Raw genomic sequence first — 23,834 nt, 5'->3', positions numbered from 1 at the left:
GACTGTGACGTTACAGTCGTGATGTATGCCTCAACATTAAATTACACATTAAATTAAGTATGTTGTTACAATGCTAAAGACAAAGTTGTGACTGCTGAGTTAATGCTATATGCTAGTTAATGTTATATGCTAGCGTTTAGACTGAAGTTCTACTATTGACGTTAGAGTTACGTTTTACAGGTCCACACTGAAAAAACACAAACTTACCACTCAGAAACGTCCCTTAACAATCTCCAAACAATTGATTATTCCTAAAATTATTCCTAATTCCATTACACTCTTAGAGAGGATGTGTTAATTTTTTACACATCTTTGTGCGTTAAGCTTTTAACCCATTATGTGTAATTTTAACACATGTTGTGTCATTTTGTGTTGATTTTGTGTTAAAAGTAACACAAAATGTGTTGTTTCAATAATAACACAGAGATGGGTGGATTCTGGGACAACGCATTTAGTGTGTTGTCCCAGAATTAACACTAATGTGTTGTTTTTAACACATTCGTTCTAAGAGTGTGTTATTTATGACCTTTTCCACATAGCTTCTATGTAGAAATCAAAGAACAATTTAACATTTTATTTGAATGCATTCTTTGGCACCTTTAAATGTTAATATGTTCTTTTATATTTACATAGAGGGTATGTAACTTCATTAAGTGCAAAAATGATCCAGAAACGATTTTACGTCCATTTGTCTCTTTGTCTGGTCGATTTTTGTCCTATTTGAAAGGGTCATGAATAATAATGTTGAGCCCGGCTCTGATTGCTCGGCTCTGAGGCTCATGCCAGTAGCTCACATTAGTAAACATTTTAACAACTTTGCACTTAATTTAATGTGTAATTCAATGTTTGGGGCGTACATCACGACTGTTACATCACAGTTGGTGTTATGTTGTTTTTCAGCTGTCTTTTGCATGCATGAGGTTTACATAAGAAGGAGGAAACAATTGTGTTTGAGGCTCTCATTGTTTATCTTAGCCTAGGTAAATACAGTTTTACATTCTAAAGAAAAAAATCTTTATTGTCAGCTGGGATGGCGTGATGCTAAGGGAAATGACTGATGCTGTGGACTTTGCTGGCACGTGATAAGTAGGGCTGGGAATCGATTCCAAAAAGAATCGATTCTTCGATTCCGAGGCATTGAGAATCGAGAGTCGATTCCAAAGGTTGGAATCGATTCCATAAGGGGAATCGATTCCATTAAGGAGAATCGACTCCTCTTTAAGATTGATTTTTAATACAAATCGCGGCCATGGTTCCGTTCTTCGTACGTGGATTACTCCGTTAGCTGGATTTTAATGGTGATTTGGCTTGATCTTGGATTATTTGGTTCTTCGAAGCTCATCCTCAAGTTGCTGTCATAGCAACCGGTCCGTAAGATGCTCGGGAGCAGGTTTACTTCATGTAAACAAGATTAGATCGCACCTTTTTAATCAGAGGTGATACGTAAAGTCTGACGCATTCATGTATTCTCCATTATACGAGCGCAATCTGCGTAAGATGCACGATTAATATGAAGAGCTTTTCAAATTCAACACGTAATAAAAAAGGTTAGATTGAATATAACGATGTTATTTAAAATATATATAATATAAAAAAGCTGTACTTGTGGAACTTGTTTTTGTAAAGCAGACGTTTTGATTATTATTCTTAAACAAATGACAAGAAAAACGTATGACCATATTATTGAAAATTGATTTAATAAAGTCATTTAATAATTTATTTAGTAATTTGTATGCTATCTATTCTTTAAAATTCTTTTTACAAAGATGTTACCCTGTCCCTTTCATGTGACAAAAAAATGCCAATAAACAATTTTTTTTATTTTACACATTTTTACATGGGTATCTTCTTTACTGCACCTTTCTGTACAGACTTAGCAGTTAATATGGACTCCTGTTAATATTGTTGCAGTCAGAAATCAGTTATATGAGAACATTGCAATTGAAGTAAACTTATTTAGTGCATTGAAGATAAATTGTTATTTAAAGAGTTGCACTTTATAATCTTTTGGTGTAGAATAACATTTACTTTCACTAATTGCACATCATATTTCATTTACCACATTCTTGGAAACTGCTGAAAGTATTGGTGTATTATTTTCAACTGCACAAAAGAGGGGAAAACACCATCTTATAATAAACTACAATTCAAATTTAATTTATCAGCTATTAAAGTGTTGCATTGGCTGTGGGTTTAAGAAAGAGCAACTTCCTCAAGAGATGAGAGAGACATCACATGAAGATGCAGGACCACCACCTGTTATTTATTCTGCTTTTTTTTGGTTGCTGTTATAAACAGGCATTTAACTGTTTTTAAAAGAGACTTAAAGTAGGCCTACTTTAGGAGCATCAAAGTTTGATTACAAGCATTGATCTTAATCTTGACATGAATATTAAAGATATCAAGATTATATTTTCACAAAATAGTTTACATTATGTTGGGTGATTATATGTACAAAAATACTTTTAGGTAGGTTTACAAATTCAGCATCATTAAATTTTCAAAATAACCTTCTATCCATAGCTCGCGCACTGCAGGGGTTAAAAATGGGCGTGTTCTTGTCCATTGTAACAACCAGCCAATCACAGCGCTGCTGATCAGATATGTGTTGCCTTTTCATGCGGTGCACGAACGCGCAATATTCTCAGATAATTCAATCCTGTCATACTAATCATCAACAGCAGGGGTGTTTAAAGAACCGAATAAGCAAGATCATAATTTGAGGTTCCATGTGTAAAGGCCTAAAAGGTTCCATGTGTAAAGGCCTAAAAAGATTTTGTGTATGGCCTAAAAGGTTCCATGTGTAAAGGCCTAAAAAAAGTTTTATTTATTAAAAGGACACGCTACTTTTTTGAGAATATGCTCATTTTACGGCTCCCATAGTGTTAAACATTTCATTTTTACTGTTTTGGAATGCATTCAGTTGATCTTCGGGTCTGGCGGTACCACTTTTATCATAGCTTAGCATAATCCATTGAATCAGATTAGACCATTAGCATCATGCTCAAAAATGACGAAAGTTGCTCAATATTTTTCCTATTTAACACTTGACTGTTTTAGAAGAGTCAAGTTTTAAATAGGAAAAATATCAAAACTCTTTGGTTATTTTTTAGCACGATTCTAGTGGTCTGGTCAGATTAGATGGGTTATGCTAAGCTGTGATAAAAGTGGTACTGCCAAAACCGTAAAAATCAAATGTTTGACTCTATGGGAGCTGGGAAATGAGCATATTTTCAAAAAGTGAAGTGTTCTGTGTGTAAGGGCATAAAAGTTTGTATGTGTAATGAGTCTGTTCCTGAACTGTTTTTAGGTTTAAATGCTTTTAGGAATTTTTGCTATTTTATGATATTGGATGAAATATATGTAGGCTGCCACAAATAAATTAAAAATCTATCCACAAACATTGTGTGTGTGTGTAGGAATGCATGTAAATAAAATCTACCGCATATATGTATATGGTGAACATAGTCTTTACACTGTCTAACTGACGCAGGAAGCACGACGTGACAAATCCCCTAAGCAAATGTCTCGTTCTATTTATGACTCGCAATTAATACATCTAATAGGAAGGACAAATGGATTTGCAACAGTCGCTTTGACACGCCCGGTATAGAGTGTTTCTCGTTGTGTGGCACGGTAAGACGGGCCAATGTTAGACACTGTTCGTATAGAAAAAGAATCGAAAATAGCAGTGAGGAATCGATTCTTGGAATCGATTCTTTCGATTCCAGAAACAGGAATCGGAATCGGAATCGATTCCAAAAAATCCGGAATCGAACAGCCCTAGTGATAAGACAAACCAGCTAATATGACAGTAAATACCATTCCACCATTCGATGTAGCAAGTACATTGAGTCTTATTATGGGAAGTGTTTCCGGTCTCAGATGTACAAATTTATGGAGCTTAACAATTCCTTAAGGGACTTGAATAATACAGTAGAACTCTATGAAACTATGTGTAGACGATGTTAAAGAGATGAGTGCGCACATTATATGTTTAAAGCAAAATGCTATGCTTTGGTTGTCTAAAGAACCACTTAAATAGTTGCGACCATAGATATGTATAAAGGCTTATAAATGTCTTACGGCCGAGTCCCTAACGGCATCACCCGGCGGCCATCTTACCACAGGGCGCTCGCTCACTCTAAGCATTGAGTTTAATGGTGCAGGTACTTTTAGATGACCATACGGTAACTTGCTCGGTTTTCTGCCAATTTTCAAACGGTTTGGTTTTTTACAAACGTAATTAACGTGGTTATAATTCTGGATGCTTTAACATGTTTCATGAATTTTTTTTTTATTTTTAATATAGGTATGCAGTGTCATAGGTACATCTTTGACGTTTATAACAAACCAAACCGTTTGAAAATCGGTAAAAAATTGAGCAAGTTATGGTCATTTGAGAGTACCTGCACCATTGGGGCTCAGTGCTATGAGTGAGCTGCCTGTGGTAAGATGGCCGCCAAATTGCAGACGTTCCACTCAATTGGCCAGCAGCGCGGGTGAGACATCTAGCCTTTATACATATCTATGGTTGCAACAGTATGAGAGATTGGGACGTGTGGCACAAGGTACATCTACTTGTCTATGAATTAAGCCAGAAAATAACAGAAACTGTGAAAACAATTGACTGAGTCAGCAATTTCATTTAAATGTATGATTTTGTAGAAAAGATTAAAGCTGGAATCCTATGCCTATGTATGATAAATAATTAATTAAGATTAAATGATTTTATAATGCATTTTAAATATGACTAAATATAAAATCAAAATGTTAAAGTGATAGTTCACTCCAAAATGAAAATTCTGTCATAATTTACTCACCTGTTTCAAAGGTTCAAAACTGATCTAAACCTGTATAAATGTCTCTTGTTCTGCTGAACACAAATTAAAGTATTTTTAATCAAGCAGGAACCAGGACCAATATCAGCTGTTCCGGCTTACGTTTGCACATTGTCTCTATGCGCCACCTAGCGGTAATCTAGCGAACAAGTTTTACTATTGTTAAAATAGGTCAAAACACTTGGCTTGCAGCAGAGACCGTTTATTATTTATGAATGTGATAACTGTGTTACCATTAACATAATTACACAACTTTTTATATCAAATGAAACATGGTTCAAACGTATGGAATCAAGTAGTCTGTGTTTTAGACAACAATCAGCCTGTTAGTCCCTGAATAACTGCTTTGCCAAAGAGAGAAATTCATGCTGAAACAGTCAAAAACCTTTATTGATAGTTTTTATTGATAGAAGACTTATTTTTGTTACTAACTTGAAAGGTTTTTTTTTACTTAAAAATATGGATTTATGCCTATTTAAATAAAGAGTCCTATTTAAATATAGGACTCTATGTTTAGTCTTTAAAGCAGACATTCTAGAAACAACATTTAAACACAGCAAATTCATCCGCTTTCTTCTATGGCTGAAGGGCAATAATAGATAGTAAAAGGGTGGTGCTTGTTTTAGTGCAGGTAAATATTTTGTCACACAGCATTACTACCAACTTCAACACACTTCTGTTTAAAAATCTCTTAAATTAATTAAAAGACATTTGTCAGACTACTTTATTTTTTATAATAAAAAACTTTTTCCTTGGAATCCTCTTTGGTATGGTTTATAGGCATGCAGAGTCAAAATACATAATAAAATATTCTAATTCAGTGGTTATAACTATTTATTAAAAATCTATATTTCAGATTTAATGGGTCATGCAGAATATGACAATATCAATCAAATGTTCCAGAGTTTTTATATTTACTAACTCCAGTTGTATGTTTTGTGTCATACAAGTTCTATGACACAAAATCCAGAAAAAGCCCACATTACAAATCCTATAGTTTACTGTATATGTAATGTACTATAGTAATGCTATAGTATTATATCAATTATAGCCTACTATACTAATTGCTATTATATTAATTTACTACAGTATACTATATTATGTTTTCATGCGAGAGTTATCAAATTATTTATGATAGACCAAATATAAAAAATGCCTGTTATGGTCTAAGTTGTAAAATTTATTGTTAAGAAAAATGTAGTCCCCATAATGTACATTTATTTGCATTTTTGTATTTGTTAAGTAATGTATATGTAAGCAATAAGGTACGAGAGGCTGTGCTGTATCGTGAATAAGTAACGGCTGAAGGGCGTTGTTAGGCACGACGCGAAGCGGAGTGCCTGCAACCCCTTCAGCCGTTACTTATTCACGATACAGCACTTGCCTCGAGTACCTTATTGCTTTTATAAAACGGTTACCACACAATATTAAAGTAAAAAAAATATTAGTGCAACTTTCATGAAGTTAAATTAATAAAAGCATTCCTTCCGCTAGAAAAAATAGTCCCTGACTGCGAAAAACAACATGAAAGTTCAAATAAAAACATCAAACTGTTCTCAGACTTTGTCTCATTATATGTTTATGTGTTGCTAAGGGTGTTGCTAAGGGCGCAGTGATATTAAATAGAACCGTTGGGTGAAGCGGTCATAGCAGTGTTTTATTGCAAATAAAGCACACCTATTGACCAATCAGAATCAAGGATTGGAACTAACCGTTTTATAATGTAATATAATTCATTAATAGATAAACATTTTTTCTTTTTTCTCCTTTTGGTAGGTCGTAGGTTTGAGTGTTTTCAAAACCCCTAAGACAACCCCTGCCTGACCTCCAGAATGCACCGATTAAACTAACCAGAAGTCTTGAGGACTTTTATTTTGTGTTTGTGTATGACGAGCAGGAGGAAGACACTCTTTTCGACAAGCGGAAAGACGTTGATTCGGCGATTATTTTTTAAAGGCTGTTAAAACATTATATAAAGGATGCAACAGTTCTGTGAAATTGGCACAAGGAACATCTAATAGATTTGATATTAGCAGAGGAATAAGACAGGGGTGTCCGTTTTCCCCTTTTTTGTTTGTATTAGCCACCCAAATAATGGCTACTCATCTTAAGAAAGGATATTTTCAAGGTATTACAACTGTGGGGAGGGAATTTAAGCTGTGTCAATTTGCGGATGACACAACAGTGTTTTTAAAGGATACACATGAAGTCCATAAAGCTGTTAACTGTATAAATAAGTTCTCAGATGTATCAGGATTGCGGATGAATCTGAGTAAATCTGTTATTTAAAAAACAGAAACAGAAAAAACTGTAATTTATCAGATATTTGTGGGATTCCAATCAAGAATACGGTGACTTATCTTGGAGTAATTATATGTAAAGATGAAAATACTCGTAGTAAATTAAACTTTGACCCAATAATTAGGAAAACTAATAATAGATTCAACATGTGGTTACAAAGGGATTTATCATTACAGGGACGAATCCTTTTGTCCAAGGCTGAAGGAATCTCCAGATCAGTTTATGTTTCCTTGTCACTTGATATGCCCTCTAAAATAACTAAAGAATTGGACAAATTACTTTTTGATTTTATTTGGAAGAGGAAAGCACACTACTTGAGGAAAGAAATATTGTGCAATTCTAAAGATAATGGCGGCTTAGAGGTATTGAATTATGATACACTAAATAATGTATTTAAAATTAATTGGGTAATACAATACTTAAAAAAGAAAGATAATATGTGGAACGCTTTCCCCAAATTCTTGTTTAAGTCAGTTGGTGGTCTGGAATTCTTGTTAAAATGTAATTACTCTATTGATAAAATTCCAGTAAAACTTGCAAGATTTCATCATCAAGCACTCATGGCACGGACATTGGCATATAAACATAATTTTTCCTCTAGAATATATTATAATTGGATTAAAAGATATAATTTATGTAAACATAAATCCCCTTTTTTCAATGTATGGTTTGAGAATAACATAATATTGGTTACTCAGTTGATAAATGGTGATGGAGCTTTACTGTCATACACAGAGTTTCTTGACAAATTTAAAATTCCAATTAAACCCAGAGAATATGCAATTGTAATGGATGCTGTACCCAGGAAAGTATTATTTCTTCTTAAAAATGAAAATGAAAACCCTAACTTTGAACATCTAACAAAAACACTGTTAATGGGATATAGTAATATCTTAAAAGACAACATTTCAAATAACTCTATTAGGAACTATACATGATGTTACATATCCCCCGGGTAGATATTTTTGGCATCAATATTAGATTTAAATTGACGCAAGGCTTGGAGAATGGTTGATACATTTTTGGTTAATAACAAAGTAAAGGAAGTTTCATTTAAAATAATGCACAGAATTTACCCAGTAAAAATGTATTAGCGAGGTTTAAATTAAATATTGACTATTCATGTGAATTCTGTAATAATGGAAAAGAAACAATTTTTAATTTATTTTATCATTGCATTTATACCAAGATATTTTGGGTTAATATTGAAAATTTTATTACAAGAAAACTTAATACAGCTGTTAAATTGGATGGGCCGGATATAATGATTTATTTTAATGACTGTGAAATAGAAAAGGACAAAGCATATGTTATTCAATTACTAATCTTAATGGGGAAGTTTCATGTACACAAAATGAAATGGTCTGGTGGTAAACCCATTTTTTTCCATTTTATCAACGAATTTAAGCAATATTGCAATGTTGTAAACAAATGTAAAAATAAAAAAGCTTTAAGGGCTTCTAATATTATCTGCAAATTTGATGTAGACAAGTAATACAGTATGCACCACTTATGGGGGGGGTTGTTTGTTTTCTCTGGCTAACTTTGTTATTGTTTTATATTGTTTTATTTTGGATTACATTAATCATTTACATATGTACATTGACAACATTTATGTACAATACATTGTTATAACTCTCTTGTTGTTTTATATGTATGTATATATACATGTTCATATGCAATAAAAAAAAAAAAAAAAAAAAGCGGAAAGACCCCAGCAAGCAATTTTGCGTCTAATAGACGTCTAGTAGCCGTCTAAACACCCCCCTGACGTCTAGGCTAAAACAAGGCTAATTTTGGGCTGTCAGTGAAAATCTAGTAGACGTCTATCATAGCCCAAGAATAGACTAGTCATCAAATAGACGGCTATTAAACGTCTACATATATACGTCTAATAGACGGTGAATGTGGGTCTAGGCTAATAAAAGGCTAATTTTGGGCTGTCAGTGAAAATCTAGTAGACGTCTATCATAGCCCAAGAATAGACTAGCCGTTAAATAGACGGCTATTAAATGACTACACATATGTGTCTAATAAACAACAAAAGAATGGCTAAAGAACTCTTTTTAATCCAATAAAACAGGTTCTCATAAACATGCAATTATGCAAATTTATTAAAAATATATATTGTTAATACAATAGAAATTCAGATAAGACAAAATGAAGAAAAACTACTTAACAAAAAGAATAAAAACAGTAACAAAATAAAAGCATAAATAACAAAATACAATTTTAAAAATGAAATAACATCTAAACATTAAAAAACTATCTTCAGTTCACTTCAACTTATTAATTGGACTAATTTCTATACACCACGTCCTCCCTGATCCCTGTTTGAAATGCCCCCATTGCATCCTTCACTTCCAGTTCTCTTGCTGCTGGAAAGTTGTTCAACACAGCATCTGCCAAATATGAAAAGAATGCATGAGACAAGAATTTTTGCTTTATGTTAAATGTGATCGTCATTCTCTTTTGAAGAAGTCTAATATAAATATTGACAGGTCAACAACAGTAATCATACCGTTCTCATTACTACAAACACAAGTGCATGTTTCTCTGCGTGATTAATGACATTTTGGAACTAGCAAAAGAGGCTTAAAGGCAGGGTATCTGATTTTGATCCAGAAACATTTTTAGTTATGCTGGCTGAAAGTCTCCTGAAGTCTTGATAGGAATCACTATGTTAAGTTGTCTAAATGTGTATTTTTATATATTTGTGTCATCTGTTAAAGGCATAGCACCAAAAAACGTTCAACAAATCATTGAACTCCGACCGACTGCAATAATTGGACGTGGGCATGGGCCAGTTACCAGTTTCAAGGTATACCGAGATTTTCAGAGTCAAGGTTTTAAAAACCACAACAATTTTCTGTGATACCGGTTTCAATGTATGAACTGTGTTTTTACACAAAATGAATTAAATCATGTAATTGAATTCATGTTTACATTTACAATTGAAAGAATATTATCATTTAAAGGCTTTATTTTTATCTGGCATAAACGTTGTATGTTGCTTAAAAATAAAATGTATTGTGTCCAGTTGAAAAGTTGATGTTTTAATATGCAGACATTTGAAAATAACACATTTTAGTGTCACAATGGCAATACCGCAACACCGTGGTATTTTTGCTTACGGTTATCACACCGCCAGAATCTCATTCCGGCCCATGCCTAATGTGACGCATAAAATTTTTGCCCCTCTTCTGTGAACATGTTTTGCATGCCACTTCACACCCTGTTCATGCTCTGTAAACATAGGGAGAATCAAACAAACTTTCCTGCTGAATTGACAACCTGCACAGGAGCAGCAAAATGAAAGACATTTTGAAATAACAAAAAACATCTGGATGAGCAAAGAGCAAAAACCCAAATTAACATTGGTAACTTCACTGCTTTTCCGCAAGATGGAAACAGCTACAGGTCTGAAAGGGTCGTTGCATTGTTTCTTTTGGACAGGTAGGGGTGCGGTGTGATTCTATTTTGATGGATTCAGATTGTATTTTAATGAAACGTGTTGCTTATGTAGTTTGTGTTCCTTTACAAATTAGTGTAATGATATTTATCTTTTCAAATTTCTAAACGTGCTGTATTTAATTCGGATTAAAAACAGTTTTTATGTTGGTTATTTTGGTAATGTTATTCACTTTGTCAGTCTTACTGGTTAATGAGATTGGAGTGTGCTTCTGGTCGGTGCGTGTAGGCTAAAGTTAGTATTTTTCAAAATCAAATACCCTGCCCTTTAAGATGCCAAGCATAAAATATTCACAATACAATCTTATGGAAAAAAACCTGTCAAATGTCTAAAAATAAAACAAATTAAACAATACCGTATGGGTATGCTTTTAATGATTAGAAGATATTAAAGGCGGAGTCCACGATGTTTGAAAAACGCTTTGGAAAAGGAGACGGGCCGACTACCAAAACACACTTATAGCCAATCAGCAGTAAGGAGCGTGTCTACTAACCGACATACTTGCCGGGTTGCGTATGTGTGGGCGGGTCTATCAACAGAAGGTCCAGATTCTATTGGGGTAGGGGCGTGTTTGTTTAGGTGATTTCAAATATCAACATTGGCTTTCAAACATCGTGGACTCCACCTTTAAGGCAGTACTGGACTGTCGTCAATTACTCCTCACATAGCCTAATGCCATATTAAAAGAAATTATTTAACCAGTAAAAAAAACAAGATCTATTTTGTGAAACACCATTCAGCCTAAAAACACATACAAACACACTTACCTTTAATAACTGAGAACTGGTGTTTTATTAAATGCTTGCTTCTGCAGTGGACCACCACCATTCATGTTGAACTTTGACATTAGTGAATTTTAGTGAACTCTAAAATACAAAAGACAATGTTGTTAACAGTTGCAGACTGACATATTTTTTTGTGAACACATGAAAGACTGTGTTGACACCACAATGTCTGATTATTGCATGTTTATAGAATTTACCTGTCCAGCATTCTTCAGGCAAGTTTCTCCCTCCAATTTCGCACAGCTTTGACACCTGAATAGCACATGCCTTTGTCAGTACTTGTACAGCACTGTACAGCATTATATGCCCCAGTGTACACGTGTCCACCAACTTCAAAAGGTGAATGCCCAGCGACCCGCAAGCCCTCCCTCACCAACACAACAAAACTCCCCATTCCAACAGACCGAAGGGCTGCAAGTTAACTCCATATGCTTTCCCCCCACAATCTATCTCTGTATGCATAATTGTAAAGCACAACTGCCTACATTATACTGTGAGCAACACATTGATAACTTAGCTAAGTTACTGCTGTTACTAAAAAGCAGCATACAAAATACTCATGTTAATCTTCAGTGTAACGTTACATAGACTAATACATTTACCTTCACTGTTTTATTAAATTGTGTTCAGTTTATACTGTTTAGGTTTTATAAAACATGGGTTACTTACACTAACGTTATACTGTTAAGTTACCCGCAAGAATGTCACGATTCCTACAACAAATAAAGTAAATACATTTTAAACAAATGTAAAATAAAATATTTAAAAACACTTACAAGACCAAACGAGTGTGGAAGATTGCTTTCCTTCTGGCTGCTCGCTGGTGTTGATTTTCAAACAGCGGAAATCTTTCTCGCGAGATTTTGCCTCGTGTTTGTGTACTGCTGCCCTCTAGCGGTTTGGAGTTGTAACTGGATTTTGTTTATCATTGAAATACGGTCAATAATGAATGTTATGCGTGACAGCAGATATTCAGATAAGATAAATAAAACCAAACATCTTGAATTCACTGGTGTCTTTGCATGCCTGATGAAATATCATACATCTTGCAAGTTATTTTGGCAAAAACAAAATTTTATTAAATTCAAGGTTATTCTGGGCTAAACATGATTTGTTCGTAGCCGGTCTATTTATGAGCTAAATAGTGGCTATGTACGACGGTGCATAAAACACTTTAAAAAAATTAAACAAACCTTGCAATCGCTGTTAACTTTGCTTACACAATGACATACCATACATCTCACAAGTTATTTTGGCAAAAACCACATGTAATTAAATTAATGGTTATTTCTGGGCTAAACGTGGGTTATTCGTAGTCGGTCTATTTGAAAGCTAAATAGTGGCTAAGTACAGACGGTGCATAAAACACTTTAAAGAAATGAAACAAAATACCTTAATCATTGAACTTTGTTTACATGATGAAAAATCATACATCTCACAAATCCTTTTGGCAAAACAACATGTAATTAAAATACATGTTTATTTCTGGGCTAAACGTGGTTTATTCGTAGTCGGTCTATTTATGAGCTAAATTGTGACTACGTACAGACGATGCATAAAACACTTTAAAGAAATTAAACGAAATACCTTGTAATCGCTGTTAACTTTGCTTACATGACGAAATAGCATACACCTCACAAATTATTTTGTCAAAAACCACATGTAACCAAATTAAAGTTTATTTGGACTAGAAGTGGGCTAGGCACAGCCCGGCTATATCGGGTCTATACTGAAACGAGACGTTGAAATGACGGCTATTGCTTGCTGGGACGTTAGGAAAGGACTGAAAAGCGCCCTGAAGGGGGCTAAAGGGGTACTGAAGATGGGGTCTGCTAAGATTGATATAGTTCAACCCGGTCGGAACCAGAGCAGCACTGGGGCATGTTGGCGTTGGGTGGTCAGCCTTGCGCTCTTTGCATCGTTTCTTGGGCTGGTGGGTCACGTTAAGTTAATTTAGTAGAAGATAGATCGATCAGATCTGTGCAACATATGATAGGGATCATCTGTCCTGTTTATGGATGTCTGTAGTAGCCATTTAACTCATACTACCAGTTGTATATAAACAGACATAATGGTGTTAAAACAACATTTGTCACAACTTCCTGTTCGTCTTACAGTATCCTGGTAAAACAGGATCATTTGCATAAAGATGCAGCAGTAGTGTAACCGGGCCGACAGGTTAACCAGGGCTTCAGTACCATACTGCAGTGATTTCAAGTCTGTTTTGTTTTAAATTACTACCATATCATAAAATAAGAGAGTTACGACACTCACATAGACGTCCATTGTAAGAATGGAATGCGGAAGTAACAGCGTGTCATGTAGTGACCAGGGGGGCAGGGTTTCATATTTTATTGAAGCCGCCCTGGGCACCGCCATTAGCTAGCGGACCCCCACCTGCTCTTAGCATTCCATTGACTCCCATTCATTTTGGCGTCACTTTGACAGTGAATAACTTTACATCTGAGGCGTTTAAAGACTCAATTTGTGCATCAATTATTTCTAAAGAAACACGAAAATGTATATAAGGCTCCATTACCTTGTATCTTACGTCATGGCCCAGTAGAAGCAGTTTTAGTAAAACTATGCTAACGATTGCGTCATAACCACGCGACTCTCTGTCGCACAGTTGAGAAATACCGTACAGAATATGGCGTACTGGCGTTAAACTTTAAAATAAATAAATACTATGCAAAATGACAAAGTAATTCATCAGAATACTAAATATACTTAATACAAAATGTACTCCTGTTCACGCTCGTCATTTCTGCAAGATTCGGTGGGTGATTCAGATTTCTCTTGGCACAGCTATTAGAAGACTTACAATTGTCAGTCAGGTTGCTCACGTCACCAAGCTCAGTTTGAGTCTGCGCAGTACGCTCGACCCACCGGAAGTGTGAGCTTCTAATTGGCTTCACTTGTCTCCGTTGAATCCAACGGGGTCGCTGTGTCCATTTCTTTTATTGTCTATGGTAGTGACGCATAGTTCCAAACGCAGCACTGAAGCCCATTCATTTCAATGACACCTGCTGGTAAATCGATGAAATTACCGTTTCTCTTTACATTTTCGGACATTTTATGAATATAGTCAACAGTGATATTTTATGAACTCTGCTGTCGGTAATGATTATCGTTAATAATAACTAGTAACATTTTTATATTTTAATGAGTTGTGTATAATGTGTGAATAATATAGATTTAATGGTTTAATATTTTATTACTGGTGGCCATCTACTTTATACTTATCTTTTTTTATTTATTACGAGTAACACTAGGGGGTAATAGCGAGCAGCTAAATGCCTTAAGGGATAGTTCGGCCAAAAACGATATTAAACCCATGATTTACTCACCCCCAAGCTGTCCGAGTTGCATATGTCCATCGATTTTCAGACAAACACATGTTCGGATATTTTAGAACATATTCTAGATCTTTCAGTTGATTAAATGTAATGTTACGGGGTCCACCAATAACCCACGACCTTCAAGTCCAAAAAAGTGCGTCCATCCTTCACAAATTAAATCCAAACGGCTCCAGGATGATAAACAAAGGTCTTCTGAGGGTAATCCGTGTGGTGTTGTTGTAGAAATATCCATATTTAAAATTTTATTAACGTAATTAACTACCTTCCGGTAGCGCCGCCATCTTAGTCGCATCTGCATTCAGGATGAGAGCTTACGCAGCATACAGCGGTTTCTCTGCTGCTGCTCTGTGCCCCCGCCCTCCGAATTTGTCATACGTCACTAAGAAAAGTGCGTACACTACGCTAATACTTTCTCCTGAATACAGAGGAGTCTAAGATGGCGGTGCTACCGGAAGGTAGTTAATTGCGTTAATAAAATTTTAAATATGGATATTTCTACAACAACACCGCACAGATTACCCACAGAAGACCTTTGTTTATCATCCTGGACTTGAAGGTCGTGGACTATTGGTGGACCCCGTAACATTAAATTTAATCAACTGAAAGATCTAAAATATTTTCTAAAATATCCGAAAATGTGTTTGTCTGAAAAACGATGGACATATGCAACTCGGACAGCTTGGGGGTGAGTAAATCATGGGTTTAATATCGTTTTTGGCCGAACTATCCCTTTATAAGAAGGTCACACTGCTTCACAATGCTGCTATGTGTTTCATTGTGTTTGGTAAGTAATACGAGTGATGTATCCTCGAAAATCATGTATAATTATATTAACATTTAATGTGTACTATAAATACAATTAAATTGGCGATCTTTTTTGTGATTTTAATATAGTAAAAGTGTAGGGATGATGTTTTTAGCAGATTGATAGCCATTTATATAGCCATATTTTTACAACAAAAATAAAAGATAAACTGTGTTGCTGTAGTTGTTATAGATAACCACAGTTATCTTTGGGTCACCATTAACTGTTTTATCTTTATTAACTGATTTACTGTATTTCCATCACTCCCTAGTAAAAAACGTTATAAACATAGTAAGAATAGTGATCAATTAACATTACAAGCTAATATTTACCTAAAATAGCTGAAAACCTATGCAAACAGATTGACAGTTTGGAACTGTAGAACGTTACATGAATCACGTGACCCCGCGGCGGCGACATCAAAGCGTTTCGTAACTCTCTTATTATACAACTCTGCAAGGTACTACGTCTCTGTCTCTCTCTCTCTCTCTCTCTCTCTCTCCATTTAAAAAGGTAAAATAAAAAATATAACCATTTGAATAAAGCAGAAAAAACTATAATTTCTGAAACCAAGTGTACTTGCAAAATTATATAATCCCCCTTAAGCAGTTTTATGTGTAGTCTTATAATCTAGTGTTTGCCAACCATGTCCTTTGAGTCACACCTACAGTACACATTTAATTGCCCCCTGAAACAAACACCTCATCCATTTCATTGCTTTTAGTGCTTCAGGACCTGAAATGGGTGTATTGGCTAAAAGAGACATCTAAATAGTGTTATGTTGGTGTGCTTGCTTTAAGAATAGCATTGAGAAATTATACTTTACAATCATATTTTACCATGACAATTCTTTAAAGTACCTTAGCACAACATGTAAATACTGTGGTATGGTAATATATTAGCATGTGCTGGTATTTCCTTTGTGCTGTTTGTACTAGTTGGCATGTTTTTGTTATATTTGACAAAGTGCATGATAATAAGACGATTTGTTGGTTTTCGGTGTATTTATAGGGAATGGCAATCTCTATATTAGGCCCTACATTTGAAGACCTGGCTACTAACGTCAACCAGGACATCAGTAATTTATCCTACATCTTTGTGGGTCGTTCGTTTGGATACATTGGAGGCTCACTATTAGGAGGGATCCTATTTGACTTTATGAATCCACACCTCTTGCTCGGTAAGGCCTGTGGACTGCATAGGGAAATTGTAGAAAAACACAAACTCAAGCCATCTTTTATAATTAACTTTGGCAAATTATTCACATATCGAAGAAAATATGTGTTCAACTGGTTATAGGAGTTGCTAGTTTAACAGTTAAGAATATGGACGGAAAATGCAGAGGTTCTTGGTTTGAGGAAAATGCAGTTTACTGAGATTTTGTTACTGTAATAGCAAATGACAGAAAGCTCAAAAATGGCTCCAGAGCCTCTGATCTGTAGTCGGCAACTCACAATTTAATTTGACTTCTATAAAAAAACTGTAGTAGTTTACTACAGTAAACTATGAGTTGCCAGAATTTGAAAGTTGGAAAAAAAAAGATCAGCGCAGCCAAGGGTGTTAAATCACACTGAAGGGGCTTATTTTGTGATAACAACCTGCTGCACTTATTACCCGGCTATTTACCTAATAAGTAAGGTAAGGAACATAAAATATTGATTTGAAATATTTTATTTGCTAATTTTAAAACAAATGCAGACCTCCCATGAGGAAAACACGTTTATTTTCAGTTTTAAGATAAGCCAAGATGTCACAAACACTATTTGGTTTAATTATTTGTAAATATAATGTCATATATGTTATTAAAAGACATTTATATTTATTTTTTGAGTAATATTAAACTGCACCTGTCAAAATGATTTGCAGCCGTGTGTTATTGGTTTTGAGCGGTAGTTATCTGAAAAGAGCGAACCTTGGAATTTTGTGACTGGCCAATCAGAATCAAGAAGTTTAGAGAGCTGTGTAATAAGTGATTGTGAAGGAACACACCGACTTTGTGGGACTTTAGCTTATTTACCGTATCCCCCAGAGCTTAGCACAAAGACTGGAAGTAAATGGCTTGGGAGCAGTATGCTAGCTGGAGCCATTTACTTCCAGTGTTTGTGCTAAGCTAGGCTAGCGATGGCTGCGTCAGACAGAGTTACGGGATGCACGAAGATGAAAAAGGTATGTATGGACTTATCTAACTCCGGTGGGATGCAGTGATTGGGCTGGATTCCCAGGAGGTCAGTGTGTTCCTTTAAACCACTAAAGTTGCTTAAAATGTAACCCCACTTATTAACTACATATATTTATATTTTTTAGATTTTGAATGAATGAAAGTTTATTTGGTTACTAAACATAAAACAATATATATATATATATATATATATATATATATATATATATATATATATATATATATATATATATATATATATATATATATATATATATATATATATATATATATGAAGAGTTTGGTTCCAAAACGCAATAAACGCCATTTTTGAAAAAAATGAGTTACTGCCAAAATCAGTATTATATCAGGTCAGTAGTTAAAAGTAAATAATTAATTTTACGCAAAATCCAATACCCGCCGTGATATTCTGTCATCTTTTCTCCCTTTTTTCCCAAAATGCGACAAACGCCACTGCTGCTTTTTTACAGAATGCAATAAATCCATTTCTGATATTACAGCGGACCATTCACGCAATGTAAACAAACATGGCGGCGCGCTGGGTACACGGAGTCCTAGTTTTCCTCATCTACTTTGTACTTCGTGATCAACAAACAAAACAAAATAATACTTTAATAGCATTGCCAAACCTGTGATGGTTTTCTGTGACGGGAAAGAAACGTAAGCCATCAACAGCTAATAATTTCCGCGAGAGGCACTCGGTTGCTTGTTCTCCAGACAGCATCAAGCTTCTCATGCTAAAACATTGTGTTCTTCATATAACAAAGTAAGTGTTTTGGTTAATGCCATTAATGTTTATTTTTTAATCATTGTATACCACTAGTCAACTAAATAAATATAAAATGGTAAAGATAAATGCACATTTATACATTGATTTAATAGATTTATAGCATTTTGAAATAAAAAACTGTCGTGGATTTATTGCATTTTGTGGAAAAAAGAATTCGTTTTTATAATAAATCTTTGAAAATCAAGTTATGGATTTGAATTTTTTATGTTTTTATAACCTAAAGATGCTATGTGAAAGTTTGTAACAGAAAATACTGGTTTTCATCTTGTCACTTTCTTGGTATAGAAAACACGTTTTTACCGAAATTTGTCAAAATGGATTTATTGCGTTTTGGAACCAAACTCTTCATATATATATATATATATATATATTAAACAAAATAATAACACGATAACATAATAATAAACATGTTTTGACAAAAATGTAAAAAAAATGGATTTATCTCATTTTGTAACGAAACTCTTCATATATATATACACAGCAAATACATTACAAACAAGGGGCGTAACCGAAAAGGTGTAGGCTGAAGCCATTGCTTATTACGCCTACCCTATTAACCAAACAACATCCATGGAAATTTGGGCATAAACAGTATACCCACATAAACGTATATAAAAGGGAAAAGGTTGAGAAAAATGGCAGGCCGACAGGATTAGGTCACAGATGTTGTGCAGTGTGTAAATTTTAGCGGCATCTAGTGGTGAGGTTTGAATTGCAACCAACGGCTCAGTCCCCTGCTCACCTCTTGCTTTTGAAACACATTAGAGAAGCTACGGTAACCGCCACCGGACAAACAAATTGTTGGAGACAACTTAGTAAAAAAAGTTTGTCCGTTAAGGGCTTCTGTAGAAACATGGCTGCACAAAATGGTGGCTTCCATGTAAGGGGACCCTCTGTGTATGTAAATAAAAACATCTCATTCTAAGGTAATAAAAACATAGCGGTTCATTATAAAAAGGTCTTTATACACCCCTGATACTTTCATTTCGTATATTATTTAGCATTTCTGTCAAGACATCCTTCTAAAAAATACACACTGCACCTTTAATGTTACATATTTTAATCCTTGACACAGATTGCGCTATGGCTTTGTCTTTGTATTGACACAATAATTTGTTTCTGGTGATACCACGTGCTGGTCCAGAGATATGAAAAATGGTCTAGAATAAGTTTCTTTAGGCTACTAGATCGGGTTAAATGATACCAAAGATATTGGATATAACAAGATTGACCACAGCTGTTATAAACCAGGGATGGGCAACTTCGGTCATGGAGGGCCGGTGTCCTGCAGAATTTAGCTCCAACTTGCCTCAGCACACCTGCCTAAAAGTTTCTAGTATAGTAAGACCTTAATTGGCTGCTTCAGATGTGTTTAATTATGGTTGGAGCTAAACTCTGCAGGACACCGGCCCTCCAGGACCGAAGTTGCCCATCCCTGCTATAAACAATGCAACTCTAAATGTGGCTACTTTGGTGACAGAAGGCCCTCCCAGTTCCAGTTAAAAAACCGATCATCATTTGATAAAGTCTGATGATTGCATGGGGGAGGGGCTCTGTACAAAGTCACATGTATCACTTTGAGAGGTGCTTTTTAGGTAGAATTTGACCTTAAGAAACAAAAGTTATGATACAGTTGATGTAAAATTTAATTGTTGGTCAGAAATATGTTGTTTGTGATTTCAAAGATATTTGCGGTTCCCCATTTAAGTATTTAGGACTTTAGTCTAAAATAACTGCAGACATGACCGCCTAAAGGACTTTTTTGGTCAGCCATACTGGACATTGGCCATTTAGATTTTTGTCATACAATGTCAAATTTTACGAAAGTTATGGCATATTGGTTTGAAACTTGGTATAATTCATGGGCATCATCCTCTGAATGTACCTGCATGGTTTAGGGCTGGCACATTATTTTTTATCACATAAAGAGAAGGAAAAAAATTAAAAAAATTGTATGACCTTGCTTCCGTCAGTCACTATTTTACGCTGCTATAACCTTATATACATGAATAAATTCAGTACTTGTCCTTATGTTTATTGATGGTAGCCCACAGTATGCCTCTAAGTGTTTTGTAGATTTTTTTAGTATCTTATTCAAATGCATATAACCACATTTCCTACATAATTAACATGTAATGCAACAAAATGTTCTTGTATCTTTGAAACTAAATAAAGCTAGTAATCCTTTGTATATGACTGATTTATCTCAACAGGCTTTTCCTTACTGCTCACCACAGTTGGGATATCTGGTACATCTTACTGTAAACAGGCTTGGCTGCTTACCGTATTGATGTGTAGTGTGGGGGTGTCAATGGGAGTTTTAGATACAGGTAAGGGCAGATTTTACACCCTATATTAGGTAGGACCTCGGGTCTCATGTGTAAAACTCTTCTGTGTAACCGAGTCTCTTCTTGTTAACAGGTGGTAATGTTCTTATACTGAACACATGGGGAGAGCAGGCCGGACCACATATGCAAGCCCTGCACTTCAGCTTTGCCGCTGGAGCGTTTTTTTCCCCAATCATAGCCAAGTTGCTCTTCGGCGACAGTTCAGACAACAACACTATTTACCCACTTCTGACTGGCCACCCATCTAAAACTATTGGCGCCAGTTTGCCATTCACAGATACCACTCCAACATCCATGTGGGCTTATATAGTGATTGGTGCTTTTGTTCTATTGGTGTCACTCATCTTTTTCCTCCTGTACTCTTGCAGTCCCCCCACCTCAAATTGGGCAAAGACATCCCCAGGAAAGCAGAAGTTCTCCAAACACCACAATATTCTCATATTCCTGCTCTCTATGTTCTTTTTCTTCTATGTTGGAAGTGAAGTGGCATACGGCTCTTTTATATTTACGTACGCCAAAGACTATGCCAATATGAGCGATGAGGCGAAGGCAGCAGGAATAAATTCACTCTTCTGGGGAACGTTCGCTGCCGGCCGAGGTCTGGCCATCTTCTTTGCGACTTGTCTGCGTCCAGGAACCCTGATCTTGTTTAGTCTAGTAGGCACAACGGTTTCATCACTGCTGCTGGTGCTTTTTAGCGACAATCACCCTATGCTTTGGGCCTGCACTGGCCTGTATGGGCTCTCTATGTCGACCACCTTTCCCAGTGGCATTTCATGGGTGGAGCAGTACACGACGGTGACGGGGCGATCAGCTGCAGTGTTTGTAGTTGGCGCAGCACTCGGTGAGATGGTGCTGCCATCCCTGCTGGGCTTTTTACTTGTGCATGTGAAGAATCAGCCTTTGCTGATGTACCTGGCACTCGGCGCATCTACCTTTACCTCCATTCTCTTCCCCGTCATGTACAAATTAGCATCGCCAGGAGGGGATGCTGTCCTGCGGAAAGCGACGGGCAGACGTACTAAAGATGCTGATGACAGCGAGTACCGTCAAGCCCTGCTGGAAAATGTGGAGGATGAGGAGGAGCAGGAGAACGATGGTTTGATGATATTAATCAATACATCAAAAACCATGGTTACTATACATTAACCACAATAAAACCATGGTTAATTTTTGTAAGGTAAATCAATGGCACTGATATATGTTAAGACAGGGATCTCCAACCTTTTTGTGAGCAAGTTCTCTACCACAATGCATAAAACATTCTGGAGGGCTACTTTTTGATAAAGTGTACTCAAAACATTTTATTTTAATTGTTGATTTTATTTTATTTTACTTGTTAATATGTTTTAGTATTGTTAAAAATGTTAACATATGTAAACCAAGCCAAGCTAATATAAAAATATGTAATAACTTTTACAATTGAAACTATTAATAGAATGTGCTTTGGCGGGCACCTCACAGACTCTGTGCGGGCTACCTGCTGTCTGCGGGTACCACATTGGAGACCCCTGTGTTAAGATATGTCAGGGCAAGGTGTTTTTAAATTAATGCAGCTCAAACATGCATTTTATTCTGGGAGTAGAATGAGACCTGTCCAGGAAACCGCCTCATAATGTGAAGTACCTCAGCCTACATTATGCTTTAAAGGCGTTCTAAGCGAATCTGCGAGACGTTAGTTTGTGTTGATGTTTGAATTCTTTTCAAACAGACGGAGCGTAGCTAACTCCTCCCTCCCTTTCCCTTCTGTGCTTTCATGAACGTGCCCGACCCCCACCCCCAAATCCTTCTTGGCGTTTATTGGCTGGAACACTTTGTTTTGTTTTGTGGTGCAGGTTTGGCCACTGTGTTTATATTGAAGTTTGTGGAGCCTGGGCTGTCTACAGAGATCACGTTTTTTACAGTTTGATCAGCGGACAGGCAGCAAGCAGATGTTGAGGAGATGTTTGCTGTATGTAATAAAAAATGTTTTATGGTCTAAAACGCGTGAATTCGCTTAGAGTACCTTTAATTGCCTATAATTACCAAAACGCTACATGGAAACTGAATAAATAACTACACAATAAAACTGGTTAAAAATAAAAAAGTAGCTTGGACGTAGCAAGCTAGTATTGATGTAGCTTAGCTTGCTACATTTCCCAGGGGGGTAGCTTCAGTGTAGTGAAGCTTCATTTAATTTAATGTGAAGTAACTGGTAGCTTAGCTCACTACATTTTCCAAGTAGCTTGCCCAACACTGATGATGAAGTGGCAGCGTATGCGTGCACAGTTTGGCAGCAGAAGTATGGGAAAAATCAGCAGTGAAGCAACACAGACAAAGTTATTTTAAAAAGTTAACTTTATCAACTTTTTCAACACAGCTATCAGATCAGTGTACTATAGTGGAGTGGATAGAAGATGTTAGCAGATGGCAAAATATAGTGTCCAGATACATATATACGTATTAGTATATTATATTAGTGCAACCAAACGCAACAACCAGACATTTTGATGCTGGGAAACCATTTTAATAAACTTTCTAAGTTGCTAACACGTTAGAACCAATGGGGAATAACATCACTTCTGTTGCCTAAATTGAATAAAATAATCTGCTAAATGTAATTTAAATGTACATGAAATTACTGGAAATACTGAAATTACTCTGATATAAATCTACCTGTAATGTGATAAGATAGACCAGCTAATAGAGTAAATACCATTCCACCATTCGATGTAACAAGTACATTGAGTCTTATTATGGGAAGTTTTTCCGGTCTCAGATGTACAAATTTATGCAGCTTAACAATTCCTTAAGGGACTTGAATAATACAGTAGAACTTTGTGAAACTATATGTGTGGACGATGTTAAAGAGATGAGTGCGCACATTATATGTTTAAAGCAAAACGCTATGCTTTGGCTGTCTGAAGAACCACTCAAATAATTGTAACAGTATGAAAGATTGGGACGTGTGG

The 23,834-nt window shown here is 35.7% G+C and overlaps 1 protein-coding gene and 1 long non-coding RNA gene across 2 annotated transcripts; one reads left to right on the top strand and one right to left on the bottom strand.

Moving 5' to 3' along the window:
- Nucleotides 1-9,234: 9,234 nt before the first annotated feature.
- LOC129428236 (uncharacterized) lies at nt 9,235-12,279 on the bottom strand. Its single transcript, XR_012358535.1, has 4 exons — nt 12,176-12,279; nt 11,597-11,651; nt 11,382-11,480; nt 9,235-9,544 (listed from the first exon to the last, which is right to left on the bottom strand). It is a non-coding gene; the product is annotated as an uncharacterized lncRNA (long non-coding RNA).
- Nucleotides 12,280-13,181: 902 nt separating this feature from the next.
- LOC141350432 (sodium-dependent glucose transporter 1-like) lies at nt 13,182-23,451 on the top strand. The gene is made up of 4 exons (XM_073855529.1): nt 13,182-13,332; nt 16,578-16,746; nt 20,749-20,865; nt 20,957-23,451. Exons 1-4 carry the CDS (start codon nt 13,222-13,224, stop codon nt 22,030-22,032), a joined length of 1,473 nt encoding a protein of 490 aa, XP_073711630.1. The 5' UTR covers nt 13,182-13,221; the 3' UTR covers nt 22,033-23,451.
- Nucleotides 23,452-23,834: the final 383 nt, after the last annotated feature.

Source organism: Misgurnus anguillicaudatus, chromosome 18 (assembly GCF_027580225.2).
Source record: "Misgurnus anguillicaudatus chromosome 18, ASM2758022v2, whole genome shotgun sequence".
Lineage (NCBI taxonomy): Eukaryota > Metazoa > Chordata > Actinopteri > Cypriniformes > Cobitidae > Misgurnus > Misgurnus anguillicaudatus.
Note: the sequence above shows the minus strand (reverse complement) of the source record. Positions and strands in the feature narration are given on the sequence as shown.